We start from the raw sequence: 19,694 nt of genomic DNA on the forward strand, positions 1-19,694 counted from the left end.
TAGATCAAAAGTAGGTGAAATGGTTTTCTGTCTTCGTTTTGTCTTTGCCTTTCTCTCCTGGTTTCGGCTGGGACAAGCCACAATGCTTTTTCAGCTCAGAACCGACTAAATTAGTACTCTGTTCGAGCTCTAAGAAATAAAAACAAGCCACCCTGTAGTTGTTGAAGAAGCTACCAAAAATCTGGATGGATTTGGTAGGACCCGACGATCTCTCGAGGTCCCTTCCAACCCCTACAGCTCTGTGATTCTGGGGATTAGCAATCGGGTTGCAGCCAGTCTCAGTCATTAGCCTACGTGTTTGGTGATTAGCAAATTCTAAAAAAATCAGTAACAAATGTGTTCTTCTAAGATTTTTTGGCTTCCAATCTTGACCTGCGTTGCTGCTGATGCACCTAGGAGGTGAGCAGATGCCGCTGCATCCTTTGGCACAGAGGCATCTTTTTGGGGCCGTGTCCTTAATATCGGGCAGAGAACTGCTGAGCTCATTATCTTCAACGTGATGTCGAGTATTTATCTGTTCTTTCCTGTAATACTTTAAAAAAAAAAGTCAAGAACAAGAGCATTAGAGCAGCTTATTTCTTGGCTATTTCTCCAGCACTGTGGAAATAACAGACCAGAATACATTTATTTTGTGCACTGAGTACGTATGCTGAGGAAAAAGCTTTTGTGCTTCCTTTATGCTCAAACCAGCTCCAGCCTCATCTCGTTTGTCAAAAAAAAAAAGGACTGAAATCATTAATAAAAAGAGAAACCCTTCTGAAAGTAAGCCGAAACTGAACGGAGAAGGCTGCGGCTGCGGCCGTGCCCACGCTCGGCCCGACACGTGCCGCGGGTAAGAATGAGGCCGGCGGTTTTGTCCCCGCGCTGGATTAGGCACAGTTGCCACTGGTTACCTACGCGGCTCCCTTCTGCCAGCTCTGCCTTTCAGCCTGCCTCCCTTTTTCTCTCCGAAAGCAGCGCCGAGCCCGGGGAAGGCAGCGGGAGCCCAGCGGGGCGGCGGGGACGTGCATGGGGCCGGCATCCCCGCGGGGACGTGCGGCGAGGTCCCCAGCACCTTCCGGAGGAGGCTTTTCCCTCCGGGCTCAGCTTTAGGGTGAAGTTTTCATCCCTTTATATACGTGACTTATAAATAATAACAATAACAGCCTTTTCGGGCCGTGCACGAAGCAGATCAGTTTGGTTTTAGCCCTACCACGTGCACAGGCACTTGTTGGTCCCGGAGCAGCTGAATGCGGATTTTGATGGGACCCAAAAGCAGCTGGGGGTCGGTTCCTGCTCCGGACCTCCCTGGGGTGCCCATCGATGTGGCTCCTGTCGATCACAGCACTTTTATGCCAAGTGCATGGGATAAGGCTGCAGAATTGCTCCTGTACCATAGCTCCTGGGTGGTGACTGCGGGGCGCAGCCTGTCCCCGCGTGGCTCCGTCCACGTGCAAGTCCCCGGCCGCCTCTGCTCAAAAAGCAGCAGTGTCAGGGAGAATAATTCGGATGGGGATCAGAAAGGGCAGGATAACACCCAGCACCCCATGTCGCGGTGCTCTGCAGCAGATCTTGGGTTATTTCCCTCCTGAAAACAACCCGAGAGTGGAAGCTCTGGGACCCCAAAGACCAAGCTCTCTGATAAAAACAGTTTTAAGGGGTGATGGGGCGTGCGGGGGGCACGAACGGCTCCGGTCGTATCCCGAGCTCCTGCGTGCGGTGATTTGGGCAGGGATTTGGTCCCACAGCGAGATGCCATCGTCTCTTCTTTCATCCCGGCAGCGTTTCAAAAGGAGAAGCCGATAAGTGCCCAGGTAGCGTGGTTGCGGGCAGGGTTTGAACAGCACGGGGGCAGTTCCCGGATACAGAAGCACCAAGCGGCAGCAGTTCCCGAGTGGGAATCATTTCCCAAGCCGTCTCCTGCAACGCGCGGCGTGATCCCGCGTGCGGGCCCTAAAAGCAGAAGAAGATTTTTTGTGCGCGTCGCGGTGGAAAAAATCAAAGCCGTGGCTGGGGGAACTTGTGGTCTGACTATCCAGTTGGGCAAGCTCGGCTCTCCCTGCGATTTAAATACACTCGCCCAGAATTTTAATCGCGCCCGTCTCCATAACTACGTTTTAACTCTTCAGGGGCACGCGGGGTTTCCGAGCCACCGCCGCTGCTGTTCAAATGACCCAGCCTTAGGGGCTGGGTTAAATGTATTTAAACGGCCCAACACATTTAGATGTAACACATTTAAATGCATTAATTCTGTGTTTTTTGGGTTTGCTGGCACTTGCCTGCTCAGAAGCATGGCAGTGTCCGAAGTTTAATCGGAATAAACAACGTACGGAGCGAATTTGTTGTGGATATCGGCAGTGCTGGAGAACGAGCTGCTCAGAGCAGGGAAAACGGCGCTGAAAATAGCTGCGGGAGGAAAACAGACGAAATTATCTCAAGTTTCGAGTATCTGTAAAAGAGAAGGGGTTGTCTCGGATGTTTTTGTTGTGGTGTTGTGGGAACACGAGCGCACTTGGCCGCAGCTGGGGCTGCTGCAAAACCTGCGCCCAGCTCGTGCTGGGGGCTTTGCTGCTCGCGTACGTGCGTGCTTGCTCTCCGATTGTCTTACCAGCAGTGAAAGTTTCTGTGGTAGAACCTTCCCTTGAATATACAGGATTTAGGATGGTAAGGAAAGAGGGATAGAGCAGGGTAAAAAAACGTGGTGGTGGAGCCAGAAAAAGGAACTCAACCTCCTTTTTGCTGGGAGCCTGTCCTGCTCGCAGCACGTACCCACCCTAAATGGATTTCTTCTTCTTTCCTTAGGGCTGCGGAGATTTTGGGGGAAGAACAGTTACGTGAGAGGTAGATTTAGCTGCCTTGTTGTTCTCTTAAAGCCCGTTGCAGGTGCTGGTAGGCTGGAGACATCCCACTGCCGAGCCTCGACCAGCATCCCGGGCACCGAGGGCCTGACCAGCATATGATCTGCAGGAAGAAGTTTCGGTTCCTCGGTGCCTGGTAAATACAGCAAAAAAAAAGGGATGATACAGGGGAAAATAAACCCTGCCCGAGCGCTGTGCCGGCGCAGCCTGCTCCATGCAAAGCAGCCGCGTGCTCCTTCACCCTCGTGCCTCCCGCCTGCCTCCCTCCGCATGGTCGGCCGGAGGAGCCCCCAGGTGGGCTGGCAATTTGGCTGTGCAACTTTACGTTTAAATTAAGACAAACTTCTCTCGAGGGCGTCGTTGGCCACGGAGAGGAAGGAAAGGGGGAGGCGGTCGTACGCAGGGCGTGCTGGTAACCCGGGCTTTGCGCTGGTGGCACGTGTTTAACTCAAAAGCGCTCTGGTCCGGGGTTTTGTAGCTCAGAGCCTTTCAAATTTTGCCTGCGGTGGGCTTTCAGGGTTTAAAACACCAACACCGAGGGTGCTGGTGGGTGTCTGACGCTTGGCACCTTCGCTGCGGATTATTTTTTAAGAAGCTGAGATCACAGATCGTACTGAACATAGCCGCTAAGGCAGGGATGGGGTATCCAGGGGGACAGGCAGTGGTTTAAGCAGTCCTGGCTGGAGGTTTGCCTTCTCTCGGGGGAAGGACATGAGCAGATTCGAACTGAAGATGTGTGGCTTGCAATAAAAGCCAAACCCAGCCCTTTAAAGCAGCATTTTGTGTCTTTAAGCAAGTACAGCGGTACCGAGAGAATGGCTGGAGAGCCAGGCTGCTGGCTGCAGGGTCTGTGCTGGTGAAACAAAGCAGAAACCCCAAAACAAAGCAGAAACCCCAAAACAAAAGGGAGCCCTCTTGCATTCTTGCATCTTCAGTCCGAGGGGGATTATCACGACGGATCCGAGTGAAGCCCCACAGCTGCACGCAACATCTGGGCCCAGAGCTCGGCCGTAGGCTTTCCGTCCATGTCCTGGTCCTGTCCCTGAGGTCCTGTCCCTGGATTTTGGCTCTGGTTTCCATCCCCAGGCTTAACAGCGTGCATCCAGGGGTTACAGAATTCCCAGGGTGGGAATTGTGCAGCGTCCTTGTGCAGCATTGCGGGGACCTTGCTGCCGGCACCATGAGTCCCACGGGTTTTTTCCTGCCATCCCCAGCACCCCGCCGACAAAATTCTCTGGCAGAACTCTTGTGGCTTGCACAGGGAGCATGGTTTGGGGTCTCTGGCTGCCTGGAGGGGATTTGGGTGGTTTGGACCGCAACGTGGCTATGCTGGAAGCCCCCAAGCTGCGTCCCCAGAAAGTTGCCCCATAACCCCTTTGTAATGTTTTGGGATCGAGGGGGCTGGTGCTTTCAGACCTGCAGGTGAAGGTTCCCTGCCATAATTCTCGTTTCGCGCCCTAATTCCCCAGATCCTCAGGTCCTCTGAGATCCCCTGGGTATCTGTGCTGTTAGGTGGGTGCGTCCCCAACCTCTCCAATTTCCTCCACCCTACAAGCCGCAGCAGAGCTAACGTTGGGACTGGGGAAAGGGTCGGTTCCTTGTGCTCGTGGAGCTACTCAGAGGGCAGCCCCTATCACACGGGGGGTGTTTCAAGCCAGTTATAAATAAATGCAAGCAAAACCAATTGGTGATGGTTCCTTGTCCTATAAAAAGCTGGTGGATGTAGTCAAAAACCGCAGTTTGTTTTGACACTGGCTCTAAAATCGGAGCCTGATGGTCAAGCCTGGAGGTGGAAATCTTCCCTTAACGCCCCGAAATTGTAGAGTGTGAGTGCCAGGAGCGAAAACCCTTCTTCCTTTGGCCTCAGCTGCTGTGGCTTAATTTTTTTTCACTGTTTCAGCTTGCCTTTCTCTCGAACCCTTATCCTGCACCGCCACAGCCTGCTGAGGGATCTGTCCGTCGTTAAATCGGAGCAGGATGTGCCGCGGAGGCGCTAACGGGGGGTCCAAATCAGCACCGATAACGGGGATAAAAGACGCGATGTGAAACCCTTCGCCCAGCAAAAAAGGTGCTGGGGAACTCAGGCGTTTATGACGGCCCTAAAGGAGCCCTTGCTTTCGGAGCAGCTCCGCCACAAGCTCTGAACTTGTGACCCGGAGGAGCACAGCACAATGTCCCGGCCGCGACAATGCCGTATTTATAGCCGGGGCTCAGAAACCCATCTGCGCGGAGGGACGAAGCACATCCTATCGCCGTCCGAAGCTCATAACCATTTTTAGAAGTCTGGCTGGAGTTTCTTTTCTCGAGGCAGCTTCCTGGAGGGCTGCTCGGCTTCCCTGCCCCGCTCCTGCGTGCGAGAGGCTGCAGGAAATCACGGGAAGGGCTGAAAGCGCCGCCGGGCGAGCTGCTGCGCCGCAGGGTCCTGCCTAAAACGCGCGCTCCAGCGGCTGTGGCTCCGCTTGGCAGTCCGTGGGGTGGGCTTTGACAAAAGGATGGGGATGTTTTGGGACGGGAACCTTTAGAAATGCTCGAATTTGCTGGCCCCCGGACCCCGTAAAGCCAAAAACTTTTTGCGGAGCAGGTTTCCGTCGCGGCGCCGGGGATTTGGGAGCGGAGCAGGCGGCGGCCGCGCGGCACGCTGCAGCCTTGGCCGTGTCAGCCCTGTGCGTGTGTGGCAGGAGCAGCCCACGTTCTCGCTTCGTCGGGAATAGAAATCCCTGAATTCGAGAGCTGGCAGGGAAACAGCCAGCTGGGGCCGTGGGATTTTCCTCCAAAACATTTGGGGAATTGAGGGGTGAGAGGCATAGCTGTCGGTTTGGCGCGTTCGTGCGCTCCAAAACCTTCCTGGAAAGGGAACCAGCACCGAGCCGCGGGCAGGAGCCGTGCACAGGGAGGCTGACCGAGTCATGTGCATTTTTATTTTTCCTTCCTAAGTATTTATATGTGTTCAGGGAGTCTCAAGAGGAAGAGGAATTAAAAGGTTGCAAATGTTTGACTGTGCTGGAAGCGAGAGCTCGGCTGCTGCGCTGCGCGTTGCCCTTCGCGCGACGCTCTCATCAGCCCTAACGTCCGTGGCACAGAGCTCAGGGGTACCGTGCCACCCCAAAATGTGTTCAGGTAGGGTCACAGCCTGTCTGAATATCTGCTAATACCCAAACTGGGTGTTAGCACCTCTCATTTACGGCTCTGCCATCTCCCAGCAAGCACCCGCTGGGTTCCTGGGACCTGGCCCTCAGGGTCCGTGGCCACCCCTGCGGTGCCTTTGGTTTTCCCACCCCTCCCGGCCAATTTGTAGACGATGCCTCTTTTCCTTAAGCTTTGCTGGGTCTCCTGGAGGGGTCTTCTGGCGTTTACCAACATTCCTGCGAAAGAGCGAGGTCCGAATTTGGCCAGCAGCCGGAGAGGACCGCCGTGTGCTGCTGCGTTGGGCATCGGTGCTGGGCATCGTCCGTAGGAGCGGCGCCGGGAGGCAACGACACGGGGCTAAGCAAACACAAGGGCACCATTTCGGCGTGCACACGCAGATCTGGCAAGGAAAGGGAAGCAGAAATATTTGCCGAGGGAAACGGTCTCGTTACGCACAGAGCCTTTTTCTTTAGGTGTTTGTTTCCCCCCCCTCGCTCAGCGTGCGTAATGGAGTTTTGAAGGTTCGAACCCTCGGGGTTTATCTCGGGGCGTGTCGGTGCTGCAGCCTCTTATCAGGTGTGTGGCGGCGAGCTGAGCCGCTCAAACAAAACCCTCGCACAGGAGGTCGGGTGCCCCTTCCACATAATTTTGGGTTCCCCATAATGCTGGGTTAACGTGTTTGGCCAGGGCTCGGTGTCTGCCCCGTGTTAATTCAGGGCGGGATGCATCCACAGCGAGCGTGGGTACAGGAAAAGCACCCAAAAAAGTGGTTTTTGGAGAGGTTTAATAAAGGGTTGCTGGGGGAGGGAAGTCCTAGGGCGGGTGAGGACAGCTGGGTGGAGATGAAATACCAGGGGGGACGTACGGCGGTGCTGGCACCCAAGCGAAGGCGGCTGCGCGTCGGCTGCTGTGCCGAGAAGCGTGGTAAAGATTTAAAGATTTACCTTCTGCAAGCTGCCAGCTCGTTCGGGCGTCGGGGAGGCAGCCAGGCGCCTTCTTCCCCCCCCCCGCCCCGATCGCTCGTTTAGCTCTGCCATGCTTTGTGCTCGGCTGAGAGGAGCAACATCACCAGGCAGAGCCGCGAGGAGTCCCGGCGCTCGCCGCGGTCGTGCCTGCGCGGTGGCAGCTCCTGCACGGGAAACATGCAGGTATTAGGGGGGGTTTGTCTGTTGGTTTTTTTATTCTTACAAGAAAGGAGATAACGATTGGATGCTGTCCCGTTTCAGGGCAGCAATTGTTTGCCAGACTTGAATTGCAGGAATTGCCGTGGCGGGTCGGGGCGGCGGCGGGTGCCGGGAGCTCAGCCCTGGCAGGGGCTGGCCCAGGTCTCCAGGTTGGGCTCCATTAGAAGCAATTAAAGAAATTGTTCATGATGGAAACAAAACCCCATTGCCTTTATGCTTTAAGGGGAACTGAGGAATCATTTTTTTGGACCTGTCTTTTGAAATCTTACTGTATTCTGTTCCTAGCAGCTTCCAGCTGATGGTTGCAGGCAGCGCCTGTTTTGTGTTTGCCTTTTTTGAACCGATTTATTTTGGAAAGTCTCCAGGCAAACCCTTTAGCATATATCTTTGGCTCAGCTGCCACCCCAAGCTAAGGTGCTGGGGGCAGACACAAGCTAATTGTCACTCAGGGGTGGGGAGAAGAGCTGTCCGAGTGCCTGACGCTGCTGCTGAGCCAAGGGGTTCTGCATCTGGGGCGCTTGGGAAGCTCCGGCAGTCAGGGTGCTGCTGCTGGACCGCGTCAGGAGCCGTAGCACTTCTTGGAGAGGCAGAGATGAGTTTGCTTTTGCTGCTGAACTACTGGTAAAGACGGAAAAAAAAATTAAAAAAAAGGCCCCGACTCATCAGCTCGTGCTCAAGGGCGTGCGTCGAGCTGGGGAGCTGGAGAGGGGCCCCGGCCGGTTTGTTGGCTGAGCACTCACAGCGCTGCCTCTTGGTTATCTTCGTTAGTGCCTCGCTAATTGCTTTGGCAGTGCGCTTCTGCTCGTGGAGTCCCCCAGTTTCAGCCTGCCACCCCGCTGTCCTTTTAGGATTTCCCCCCTCCGAGGCAGCCCTCGCTTTCGCATCCCCGTGATATCTCGTTTCTGTTCCTGCTCCCTTTGCCGCGGGTCGATTGGCGTTTGCTCGCCGTGCCTGGATGCAAGCAGCGTTTGTGGCTCTGATCATCGCTCCTCCGGGTGCTTCCACGGGGTTTTTGTCGGGGTCTCGGGGCTGTGCCCTGCCTCCGTTCCGGGGACGTGCAGCTTCTGGGTGCTCCAAAACCATCCTCTGATATTTATCCCATCAAAGCGGCGAAAGGATGCGGGAGTGCAGGAACGCTGAGGCTGAAAGCCTTTAAAAACCTTTTACTCAGGCTTCCCTTCCTGGGCTGCTTTGGTATTTAGGCCCCGTTACTCTCTGAAAATTCAGCATTTGATGTTTTTAAGCACTTTTAGCAGTGGGTCAGTGCTCGGGGCTCTTCTGCAGCGCGTTTTTTAGCCAGGCAAAGTGCCAGCACGACTGTCAGAGGAAACACTCCTGGCTGCATCCCGGAGAACAGACCGAGCTCGGGTTCCCTCTGAAGTGAGAGAGAGCCCGAGTCCCCCAGGTAGGATTTTTCATCGTAACGATCCTGTTTGGCAGCTAAATTGGCGAGAGGTTCTGGTAGGGAAATGGAAAGAGCTGAGGAGCTGGCCAGGCAGGAGCAGAGCCACCCTCGGCAGCTCCCGTCCTGCTGGGGATGCCTTGCTTCTTTGGGGCAGGGCAGATAATTAAAGCACAGGGGATTTGAGTCTCCTACCCTTCATTATTTTCCTTGTGCGTATCAGTGTTTGCGCCCTGGTGGTTTATTTTCCGGGCAGCCTCTCCCTGTCTCCGTAAATCAGCCGGTGGGAGCTCGGGGGAGATGTGTAGGAAGGGGAATTAGAGCATCAGGCAGTGCCAGCGGTCCCTGCAGGTCTCCTGCCCCTTTTTGGTGAAATGGCAGGTCGCAGACATGCTCGGCCCATCCAAACCAGCGCAACCACACCTGATTTACGCTCAGATTGTCCTGATTTGTGTGCGTTGATACGTGCGATTAAACCAAGCGCGGAGGGAAGCGGGTCTGCTTTCAACCCAAGTGTAACGCTGCCCACGCCACGCTGCGTCTGAAGCATCCAAAATTTGCGCTTTGTTACCAAAACGTTAATTTCCTTGTCGGTTTGCCCCCGAAGCTCTGGCAGCACGAAGGGGCGTGCGGCAGGAATAACTCGCGGCAGGAGGCAGGAGAATAAAAGCTCCCTGTACCGAGATTTGTAGGGATTAGAGGCAGCTTCGATTTCCCTGGAAACACTTGGCTTCCAGGTGGATTACGCGGGCGGTGGGATTTGCTCTGTCTAGCCAACTAATACCTGGCTTACTGCTCCCTTAATTATTTTAATAAGAGACGGAGCAGCCCGATAACCGTAAGCCACCGTTGTCAACCCCGGCTGAGCGGCGAGCGGATCTTGAGCATTTCAGCGTTTTGTAGCCTTAATGTCCTGCAATAACAAACCCGTTGGAGTTGTCTCGAGCCCCAGCATGTGCTGCAAACCCCAAAGCACTTCGTAAACGGGGTTCTTTGATAGCTGCCCTCCTAGTTCCTGAACCTGTATCTCACATGGATGGAGCCGCAGCGAGCTTGCAAACCCCCAGCTCTTCCTCTCCTACTTGCTCCCCTCTCCTACTTGCGCATTTCAAGAAACACGCGGCCAATTCGCCTGGCTTCTTAGCAAGAAAACGTTCTTCCAGTGAATCTAAAATAGGAGAGCACGCAGTAAACTTTTCCTTCACCTGTCCTTGTCGCTTGCAAGGTGTGCAGAGGGATCTCGAAGCTTGCAGCGTTGGCTGGGAGATGTTTGGCTGCTGAGTCCCCGGGTCTCTGTCATAGCTGAAGCCCCTCCTCGAGCAGCTTTGTGTTGCTGTGTTCTCCAGAAATGCTTGGATTGCATCAGTGTTGGGTTTCCTGATGCTCTGGGAACTGGAGAACTGAATTTTGGCCGTAGAAAATGGAAGCTCCTTCCTAAAGCCATAGTATCTTCCTTACTGTTAATGTGCCCTAACAGAGAACGGGTTTACCTGGTTGAATTGTCTCCACCCGAACGTACACATAAATAACATACACGCTAACACTGACACCTACAAATAACCACTACAGATGGTAACGGTGCCATTCTCAAGGTGGGCTGTCATGCGTTTGCCCTTTGGCCATCGATATTCTCGTGTTTGTACCACGAGGAGGTGTTTGTGCAGGTGGCCCCCTGAGCTCCCAGCCCGTCGGAAGGAGCCAGGTGCCCATCAGGAATCCCCTTCTGCTGCTCCAGTTTTACAGCCACCTCACTCCAGCTTTCGTTCTGGCTTCACATTTGATTTTTTATTATTATTACCCCCCAGCATAGGTTTTTCCTGCGGCACCACGTCAGCTTCCTCCTGGAAGGCGATGGGAGCGCCCGCTGCGTGCGTCGCGCTCCAGACTTCGCAAAAAGTTTGTGTTTCTTTTTTTGCAAAACAGCTTCGTCGATTCTCGTTCAGCTCCCAGATGACATTAATAACCGGGGAAGGGCAGCCTTTGTCCTGCCACCACTTCCTAAAGCTGGAAATGCCACGGCCTCAGATTTTTCACGAGCTCATCGGTGCCGTCCAAGGCTGTGACTGAACCTGGCAGCTTTGTGCACGGATGGATAAATTGCCCGTGAAAATACTGACAGTGGAGCTGCTTATGGAAACTTTGTGGTTTGGGCCAAACCTGGCTTCGAAGAGCTGGTGTAGGTCCGCAATGTGTAGGGAGGGAGAACTGCAGTAGGCTGCACTTGACCCTACAGCCAAAGTCTGCATCCAGAGGGGCTTGGATCTGGGGAACCCCGGTGGCGTGTGGCCATCACAAGCCGTGGGGATGGATTTGGGGTTTGCTGGCCTCCGTGCTTGGGTGGGAAAAATGAACAAATACAGAACTGCTGCGACGCGTATCCCTGCTGCCCTGGGTGAATGCACACTCGTACGGAGCCACGAACATGATCTCTCTCCTTTTTCTAGCTTTGGTTTTCAAAATCATCACTTTTTATTCCTTCTGCCTCCAAGCATGTCTCAGTAACAAAAATGAGCGTTTTGCGTGTAGGTAAAACGGCGTGGAATTGCCTTGCAGTGGAAATTCTGTTGTGCAAAGACGTCGCCGAATTGTAACTGCTTGGTTTTAAAAGCTGGTTTTTTGGTTTGTTTGCAGGGGGCACCACTGGAAGAACCTTTATGGGCTCGTAATGACATGCAGGTGGACGATTTACTGACGATAATTAAGGTAGGAAGAAGCGTTGTGAATTTTGGCCTCTCGGAATTTGCCCTCTCCTTGAAATAAATCCCAGCTCGCCGGCGGTGGACCGCTCGTCGCTATTTTAGGGTTCAGTACACAGCCACGGCAATACGGAGGGGCGTTAAGGCATTACATCCTTGTCTCGGAGCAGAGCGTCCCTTTAAACACAGGGGAAGGGAAATCTTATTTAAGAGTTACCTGGGAACGTAGCTAAGTGGAAAAAATCCGACTTCCTCCCCCAAAGGATAATGCGGGCTCTGTTGGTGTAGGGTTGGAAGGGGCACGACTCCCGTTTGAGAGCGCTCAGCACAGGGATTTTTTTGTTCTGCAGAAGCCTCGTGGTTGAGTTGGAATTCAGGTTCTAGCTTACCATTTCCCCCCCCCCCCAAAAAAAAAAAAAAAACTAAAAATATATTTTATTCGTTTATTTTCGCCAGCTTGAGCTTCTGTGGAAAGCTGGTCCATCTCCAGGTGCGGTAAGGGAGTACTCGGTTCTTGGTGAATGAAACGGAGGAAAATCCCTGCTGTTAAAAGCACCGAGCTGTTGCACAACACTGGGAAAGAAAACCCAAGTGTGCACGGAGCTAAAAAGAAGCAGTTTTGGCGATCTCTGCTCGAGAACCTGGGGTCTGGCCTTGCTGAGGCTGGCTGCGGAGTGCGTCGGGGCGCTGGAGGGCACTGTTTTGGCACCTAAATGTGAGCCGACCTTTGCAGTGGATAAAAAAGTCCCGAGAGGGTCTTCAGGAGCTGGAGGAAGGGATTTCTGGTGCTTCAGAGGTTACGGGTGGGTGCCCGCGGCATCTCCCTTGGCTCCTGCTCTGGGTTTCCTGCCCTGGGGCTCACGTGGGCACCCACGGCTCCTTCTCTCCCTCTGCATTTTGGTGTGTCTTTACCAAGGGGAAACCCCTTTAGCTGGCTCTACACAAGCCTCCTGACAGTACATAACACTTCAGGACCCTCCATGTACACCTGAGCTCTTAAAACATTTGGGTTGAGCAGCTTGGAAAGGTTCCAGGCTCTGAGTTCCCACCACGGTGGCAAACACCCCAAACCCAGCAACGTTTCGGGGGATGCTTGGGAGCCCAGGTGGGACCAACGCCACGAGCAGGATTTTGTTCTTACATTTTTGGGGCTGTAAATGTTTAAGAAAGTCTTCTGAGTGAGTGCAGGGTGTGTTATATCTCTATATATCTCTGGCCCTCTAACACAGGCGTTACTTCATGTCGCGGTTGGGGTTTACGCTTCCTTTTAGCACCACTGGAATTAGTGGTTTGCTCAGGGTTTGGCGGTGCTGGATAGCTTACCCGGCAGAGGAATTGCAGGGAGAGGGGGAAATTCAAGCCGTAACAAGAGCAAATTCTTTTAATGCAGGCTTATGGATCTCAAATGTATCTGTACTTTCTGTTTGGCTTGCGATAAGATGCACTACTGTGGAATTTGCTCGGAGCAGGGATTTGCATGAATTATCATTTCTTACAAAACGAACATCTGTGCGAGCCTTCTCCCTGCGCTCCACGAGCACCCATGGGTGTTTTGCAAGGTTTGTGCGCCTGGGGGACAGCACACAGCAGCTGAAGTTTGGGGAAAACTCCTTCCATCCGGGGCGGATGGGGCCGTGTGACAGCATCCCGATGCCCGTGTTCATTTTCTCTGCTGGCCTCTTTCCTTCTCATCCGATTTTCCATCTTGGCACGATTTTGAAAAAGCCACGCTCCCGGTTATAGGGAGAACCTGGAACAGTTGTGTTTGACCTTTGTGAGGTTCAGCTCCGTGGCTGGGAGGAGTAAGTCCATCAACAGCAGGAACTACAGCCCAAAATGTGTAGAAGATGGGCGTAAACACCCATTATGGATGGTCTCTTGATTTTGCACTTAGAGCGTTTCATTTGAAGGGTTTTACGTTCTCTTAGAGAGATCTTCCTGTAAATTACTAATTAAGCAAATTAGCTACAGTGCCATCAGTCTGTCTTCAAAAAGCAAGAAGCTGACGTTTCAAAGAAACCTTCAAGCTTGCAGCCTCGAATTATCCAATATTTAAAATTACGATGTCTCGTAGGAATAGGAAGAGCTATGAAAGGATCACTTGAAGCTTGGGTGGCTTAAAACCGGGCTTCGCGTAAAGAGGTTGGCTTAGTATTTTAGCTCAGAATTCTGAATGGATGCTAAATCCATCATCGTCACTTAAAATTTGACTAAACTTGCTGGTATTAAATAATTAGCTGATAATCCTTCATTTTCCTAGACAGTAGGAAAGTAGACCGTAGAAAGGATGAACACGTTGGGCTGTTCATCTAAAAGGCTTTGTCTAGAGTGTACCTATTTACTCAAAAACTGCTTTTGATAGGGGAAAAAGGAGAATTTCTTCCTTTAGGAGATCAATTCAGCATGTCATGCAGAGGTGTGGGAGATGAGGCTGGTGGTGCACACGTGGTCCCACCGCTCGCATCTGCGGCGTTGGGTTGGGAAGAGCGCCGCGGCACGCCCAAAGCAAGAGGCTGGACGCGCAGACCTCGAAGGTCTTTTCCCACCGAGATGGTTCTGTGATGAATAATGGTTCGCTACCGCAGACACAGCTGGGCTGTGTGCGTTTGTGGGGTTTTTGAGTGGGTTAGAAGTTCAGGTTGAGCGGTGAGCTGCTCAAAAGGGGGTTGGCGACAGTCAGATCGACACCAGTGCTGCGCGGAGCGCCTGCTGCGACGTTTTGTTGAGCGTGGGGGTACTGAAACCACATTTCTTCTTCCAAGAAAGTCCACCAGAAGCTGCGCACCTCCTCCAGATCATCCCTGTCCTTCCCTGAGCCTTTCCCAGCCGCGTTGCCAGCATCCTTCGGGAGGTGGGGAGCAAGGCGCCGTGCCCCGGGGCGTTGTGCGATACTCAACGCGTGTGGTTTTCTTCTCGCCGTCTCCAGCGGCGCTGATCACCAAGACGATGTTTTCAGCGCTACCCACAATAACTGAAAGATCTTTCCTGGCAGATAATAGTCGGTAATTGTGGTTGGCTCGCTCTGCTGGTATGCGTTCCCTTATTAACTTGAAATTTAATTTGTTGTTGGAGCGCTGCTGCTGCTGCAAGGGAGGCTGCGCGGAGGCACCGGCTGCCCTCGGAGGGGACCGAGGAGATTTCCAGGAGCCACTCTGAAAGGTAAACTCCTCAGGAAGACCATTTTGTGCCATCACTTTGTCCTCTCACTGATCACACGGCAGCTGGGAGCAAACTGCGGAAGAAGCAAGGAGGAGATGACCCAGCCCTGTCACCATGTCCCTTCGCCATGCGTCCGGTGGCCGGGAAGACCTTGGTTCTTCTGCAGAGGTCTTCACCCTGGTGGCTTCTGTTTCGGATGGTGGCCAAGCTGAGAAAGGCTTTTCACCCCACTTAGAAGATTGATTTTGATCTTAGAAGATACAGTTTTGATCAAAGCTGCTGGTGGCTGTACTCCTTGTCAAAGTTTTAAAGGCCGCTCTCAGATTTTGGCTTTTGCTGATGTGCGGGTTGAGCCCTGGGGGACATTTCAGACCCACAGAGGTTACCCTGAGACCAGAAATCGCAGATCTCTGGTGCTTGTGCTCCTGAGTCCTGCAGGCACTTCGACTAGGCTTCTTCTCCATGAAGCTTCAACCTTCCTCCTCGAACCTGACCTCACTGATGCGAGCTGACCTCTTGGCCTGTTAGTGCCAAAACCGCCCCGAGGTTTGGAGGACCCATTTCACAAACGATCGGCGCTGAGCACACATGGCTAGCGCTCGGGCTGAGGACTTGGATGAGACAACTGTCTACAGAAACCCCGCTGGGAAGCGTGCAGGGACCTGCTGGCCCTACCTGGAGCTGCTGTGTAGGAGCAAACACCTCCACCCTCCGTCTCACTGCTGGCAGCCGCCTCCCTCACCAGTAGGTTTTTTTCTGGTGCCTCGTTCTGCAGACAGGTTTCCCCTCGCAGGTCTTTAGGAAGACCTCATTTTTATGCCGCCTGCAGCCCGTATGCTAATTCGGCATAACGGTCAGTGCAGAGAAATCTTGAAACGGGTGATTTTTTTTTTTTTTTTTTGCAATATGGTCTTGAAAAACCGCTGGCAGCAACCGATGTACCTGGCACCTGAGCGGGACGGGAAGCTGCACCAGCCCGGTGGTTGCAGGGGGTAGCAACCACAGCCCAAACTTTCAGGAGGCTTGCAGCTGCCATCTGCGTCCTGTGCTCAGCTTCTCGGTGGCGTTTACTTGCTGAGTTTTGAGGGTTTCCTCAACATTGTGTCTGCGCTGAGATCAAGCAAGGCTAATCACAGTCACATTTACGCCTAATGCTGGTGGAGCTGAATCTATAGGAATCTTTTTTGTCACGTCGGGGACTTCAGACACATCTCTGCTCTGGTTGCCTTTGGTCCCGTGAAAGGCTGAGCTGATCTGTGTCTCCTTGAAAAGAAAATCTCCTTCAAATCATCACATAACATGCGAGGTGATTCAAATGTTTGCTTTCCCAGCTCAAACCAGATCTTTTTCTTACTGAGCCTCAGCGAAACCCGCGTTCCTCTGCGTGCGCGGCGTTGGGCAACAGGGGTGAGCGCCCGCTCCTTGCCAGCAGAGAGTTTATCTAATCCTGGTGAGAACAATGGGAGGAGATGACAAGTCGAGGAAGTGAAAACACAGAAGGGAAGACGTTCGGACTTCTTAGTCATCGTGGGAGGCCGGGATGTGCCTCTGAAGGATGGAGCGGTGCGTGTTTCCTTTGATTTAAGTCACCTCTGTCCGCTCCTGCTCTTCCAGGGCGTCCTCGGTGCTGATGCTGGCTTTCCTTTCCCCCATCTCACCGTCACAGGGGGGTGTTAACAGGTCAGGTCCCTGCTATCTGATGATAAAAACCCAACAAAGAAGCAGAGCAGATGAAAGGTCTGCGGCAGGAAACCCCGAGCGTGCGTGGCTGTGGCCTCCCCGGGGCAAAGGAGGCTGCCAAACGTCAGCGCCTTTGCAGGGGGATTTGGAAACCCCGGGGGTGAACTAGGTGGCAGAAGTGCCTGCTAAATAATGCACGGAAAGGAAATTTAACCAGCCCTGCTTTGGGTTTGTTGGTAAAGAGATGAGTGCGTTTATTTTATAGGCTGTTTAGTGACAGATTCGGGGCACCCTTCTGACAAACGTGGTCACAGCACCGCGCGGAGAGGGCACCGAAGGCGGAGGGACCGATGAGAACATCCAGGTCCGCCTTATGCAAGCTGAAGGCCGTGAAATTACGGAGTCGCACCCACAGGTTTCCTGCCCCAGGACCTTGCGGCGTGACGTAAAGCCCGCGGGGTGCTGAGCGATCCGTCCGACGGCTGAATGCGGGTCAGCAATGCGGCTCAACAGGTCCGCGCCTACCGACACGGCTAGCTTCGCCTCTCTCGTCGAGAGTGCATTTCTCGTGATGTCATTTAAATGTTTTGTAGTCCAAATACTCCAAGTTCACTGCTGAAAGTTAAATATATCAACCTACCGGGTCTTTCCAGCAGCGATACGCTGGAAACCCCCTGTCCTCAGGCTCACTTTCCTCTTTCACGAGGCGTCATCCCCCTTGACCGCTGCTCTTTCCTTTACCATCGCTGTCTAAATCTTCTGTGGCTTCTGCCGTGATTAAAAAGAAAACAAAACTGACATATGCTACAGGAATTTGGCAAGCAGCACGTGGAGCTCTGGCAGTTCCAGGCTGCGGTCGGGCAGCTTTGTCACACTTGTACGGCGCGCACGCATGAGCTGCTTGCGGGGAGGAACCGCCGAGGTCCGCGCTGCTCGCTCGGGGACCTGTTCCCTTTTCACACCGAGTCGTTTTTAGGGCAAATAGATAATTGTGGGGGTTTATATGAGGATGGAGACGGGGGGTGAGGCAGGCTGGAGGCAGTACCCCCTGGAGGAGCGGTGTATTCGCGGTGCCGCGATGTTCCACCCGTGATGGTCGGCGGTAGACGCGGTTTTCGGGAAGCAGGAGCTGGTAGCAGGTAAGCTGCTGCAGGTGGGGAGAGGCAGACGAGCTTTTGATGCGTAAATCCTCCGGTTCTGAGACAAAAACCTTCATCAGTCTTACAAGTAGAGCCAGTTGCTCTGAGCCTGGTCCAAGCGTCACCGCACCTAGACCGAGGACAGGCGGCTGGTACCTGCGGCGCCGAGGGATGCGCTCGCTGTGGAAAGAGGTAAATTATTCCTGATGGATCGAGCGAGGATTATCTGGAGGCCACAGGGGAGGAAAGTGCTAAAGTGCTGCTCGGTTTTGGGTGACTGTTGCTTGATGGCTCGTGAATTTGACTCCCAGACTTGCTTTTTGAATGCAGCGTGTAGATACCTGTCAAGGCTGGTGCTTTTGCAAGATGTACACCCGCTCTCCTGCCCCTTCTCTGCTATCCAGGTGCTTCTGTCCTGGGTCGGAGTTGGCTCTGGTGTCCTGGGGGAGCGGGTGGGATGCTGGCTGAAGCCTACTGGATGTGGGGAAAAAAATATTTCAACCCATGGGGTTTTGCTGCTGCAGCGAGCATTTGCTTTGATGCGCAATTCAGCAAGGTCAGGGGGCTCCTTGGGGAGCTGGTGAGAGGGAAGGAGCTCTGCAAAGTAAAACGCTTCATTAGGGATGGAGTTTGTACTCCAAAACCATGCTTTATTTCTCCGTGGCTCTTCCCTTTCTCCACTGCAAAGTCCCCTGCGGGTGCAGCGTGCCGGTGTGCCCGCACCTCCCCTAGGAGATGCTGTGGGCAACCTCGGCTCTCACCTCATGCCAAGCTCCGAGGAAGCACGAGGCCAAAGTGGTGGAGGTCTGCCAGCAGAAATGGACCTCGTCCTTAAAAAAAAATGAAGAAAAACCACCAAAAGCAAAAAAAGCCACCCCAAAATGTTAACGTGGACGGCTTTCAGTCCTGTAGAGGGGGTTGGAGAAGTGACCAAACTGAGCGAACAAAACCGTGCCGCTAGGGAGCTGAGGGGCACCCAAGCGCCGTAGTTATTGCAAAAGACTTTGTATCTGGGACAAACCAGTTCTGTGGATTAACTGCTGCTGCTCCTCCCCAGACGAGTGGATATTACAGCACCTAAACCGCTGGCTGAGCGGCTGAGGTGCAGGGGGGCAGGAGCAGGAAGGGCTCTGCAGCCACAAACCGTTCGGGTTTCGTTACCGCCCGCTGCTGCGCGCCGCTCCTCCCTGCGGAGCAGCACGGGGAGGGGATGCGGGCTCTGCCTAGGGAAAAGGAAGCAGCTGGGGATGGGACGGCAAGAAGGATGACCCGAGGAAGGGCTGAAGCTTAGGAATCGGGTTGGGTTGGCCAGGAGAGGCCGGCCGGACCCCCTGGTGCTGGCGGGCAGGGGAGGCATTGCTGGGATGCTTTCGGTCGGTTTCGGATGGGCGCACGGCTGGAGCTGCTGGGGTTCAGGGCTGGAGCTCTTCAGGGGTTCGGCCCCAGAGCAGGTGTCCCCGGGAAGGCACAGCTGAGCCTTGCCCGAAATTACAGTTAAAAAACCGTTCTGAGCCCGCCGTTGCAAGGGCTCACTGCCTTCAGCTGCGCGGGCGCCAACCGCGCGCTCGGGGCCGGCTCACCGACCCGTCGCCGCTTCTGCTAAAACTGGGAGCAGGGCAGCGGGCTCGGGTGCCAGAAGAGCCCGTGGCACGTCGCTGGTGCTGCTCTGCCTCCTGCAGAGCTGTGAGGAGCCCGAGATCTGCTGGACGAGAGCTCACAGATGCCTTACAAAGGTTTCTTTCCCCAGAGGACTGAGCACAGGAAAGGGATCTGCTGCTCAGCCGCCAGCCCAGCCCGCGGGGTCGCAGCGATGCCCCCAGCTCCCCGACACAAGCCCTGGCTCGGGCAGGCACACAGCTGGGTGCCCACGGGCACAGAAGCTCCCCGAGCACCCCAAAAGTCCCCATCCATCAGCCAGGTGCTCAGCAGAAGATGTTGGGTGGGCAACCCGCGTTCTCTTCTGCATTAACTGCTTCCAAACGTCTCCCCGGTTCAATTTTATTTGCGCTTTAATAAAAGAAGACACTATCTGCTAGCCACTACTTTGCTCACCCCTCAGGCAGGTGTTTAAGAGTTTTCTATTGTTATTAAAGTGCCTGTTTCAGTGCGTTTCGAACGCTGTCAGCTGGCTGGAGACGATGATTCATCTTCATCAACTGCTTAACCGAAAATGCTGTGAGGGTGATGTGATGCAGGTCGTCACCGGCACACTCAGGATCGCTTTTGGTCCCCATACCGTGGTTGGTTTGAGCATCGCTGCTCGGCACCACCATGAAAGCAGCTGGACTGTGCCCAGCACGCTCCTGGTGCACCCCTTCACGCTTTTTTTCCCCTGGGATCCATGCTGGGCAGGATGTAAACCCCAGCCTTGGCCATGAAACTGAGAGCGGAATGGCTTTATTTTCTGATGCTGGTGAGCTGCTGCTGCTTGCTGGGAGCCAGATTTTTTCTGAAGTGCTTTGGTGCTTCAC

General features: G+C 53.9%; 1 protein-coding gene across 9 annotated transcripts in view; it reads left to right on the top strand.

Annotated features, from left to right (window-relative positions):
- The window catches only part of PTPRA (protein tyrosine phosphatase receptor type A), a 100,441-nt gene that overhangs the window by 37,409 nt on the left and 43,338 nt on the right, over nt 1-19,694 (top strand). For 5 of the 9 annotated variants that reach the window (XM_040556222.1, XM_040556226.1, XM_040556227.1 and 2 more), the window contains one exon: nt 11,181-11,252. In XM_040556222.1, coding sequence (XP_040412156.1) covers nt 11,220-11,252 — 33 coding nt within the window. In that variant the 5' untranslated portion in view covers nt 11,181-11,219. Of the gene's footprint in view, nt 1-2,954; nt 2,974-7,093; nt 7,112-8,126; nt 8,143-11,180; nt 11,253-17,199; nt 17,224-19,694 lie in introns of those variants that run through there. The other 4 variants (XM_040556223.1, XM_040556221.1, XM_040556225.1 and 1 more) reach the window with 4 other exon arrangements.

This window comes from Cygnus olor, chromosome 4, assembly GCF_009769625.2.
Source record: "Cygnus olor isolate bCygOlo1 chromosome 4, bCygOlo1.pri.v2, whole genome shotgun sequence".
Classification (NCBI taxonomy): domain Eukaryota; kingdom Metazoa; phylum Chordata; class Aves; order Anseriformes; family Anatidae; genus Cygnus; species Cygnus olor.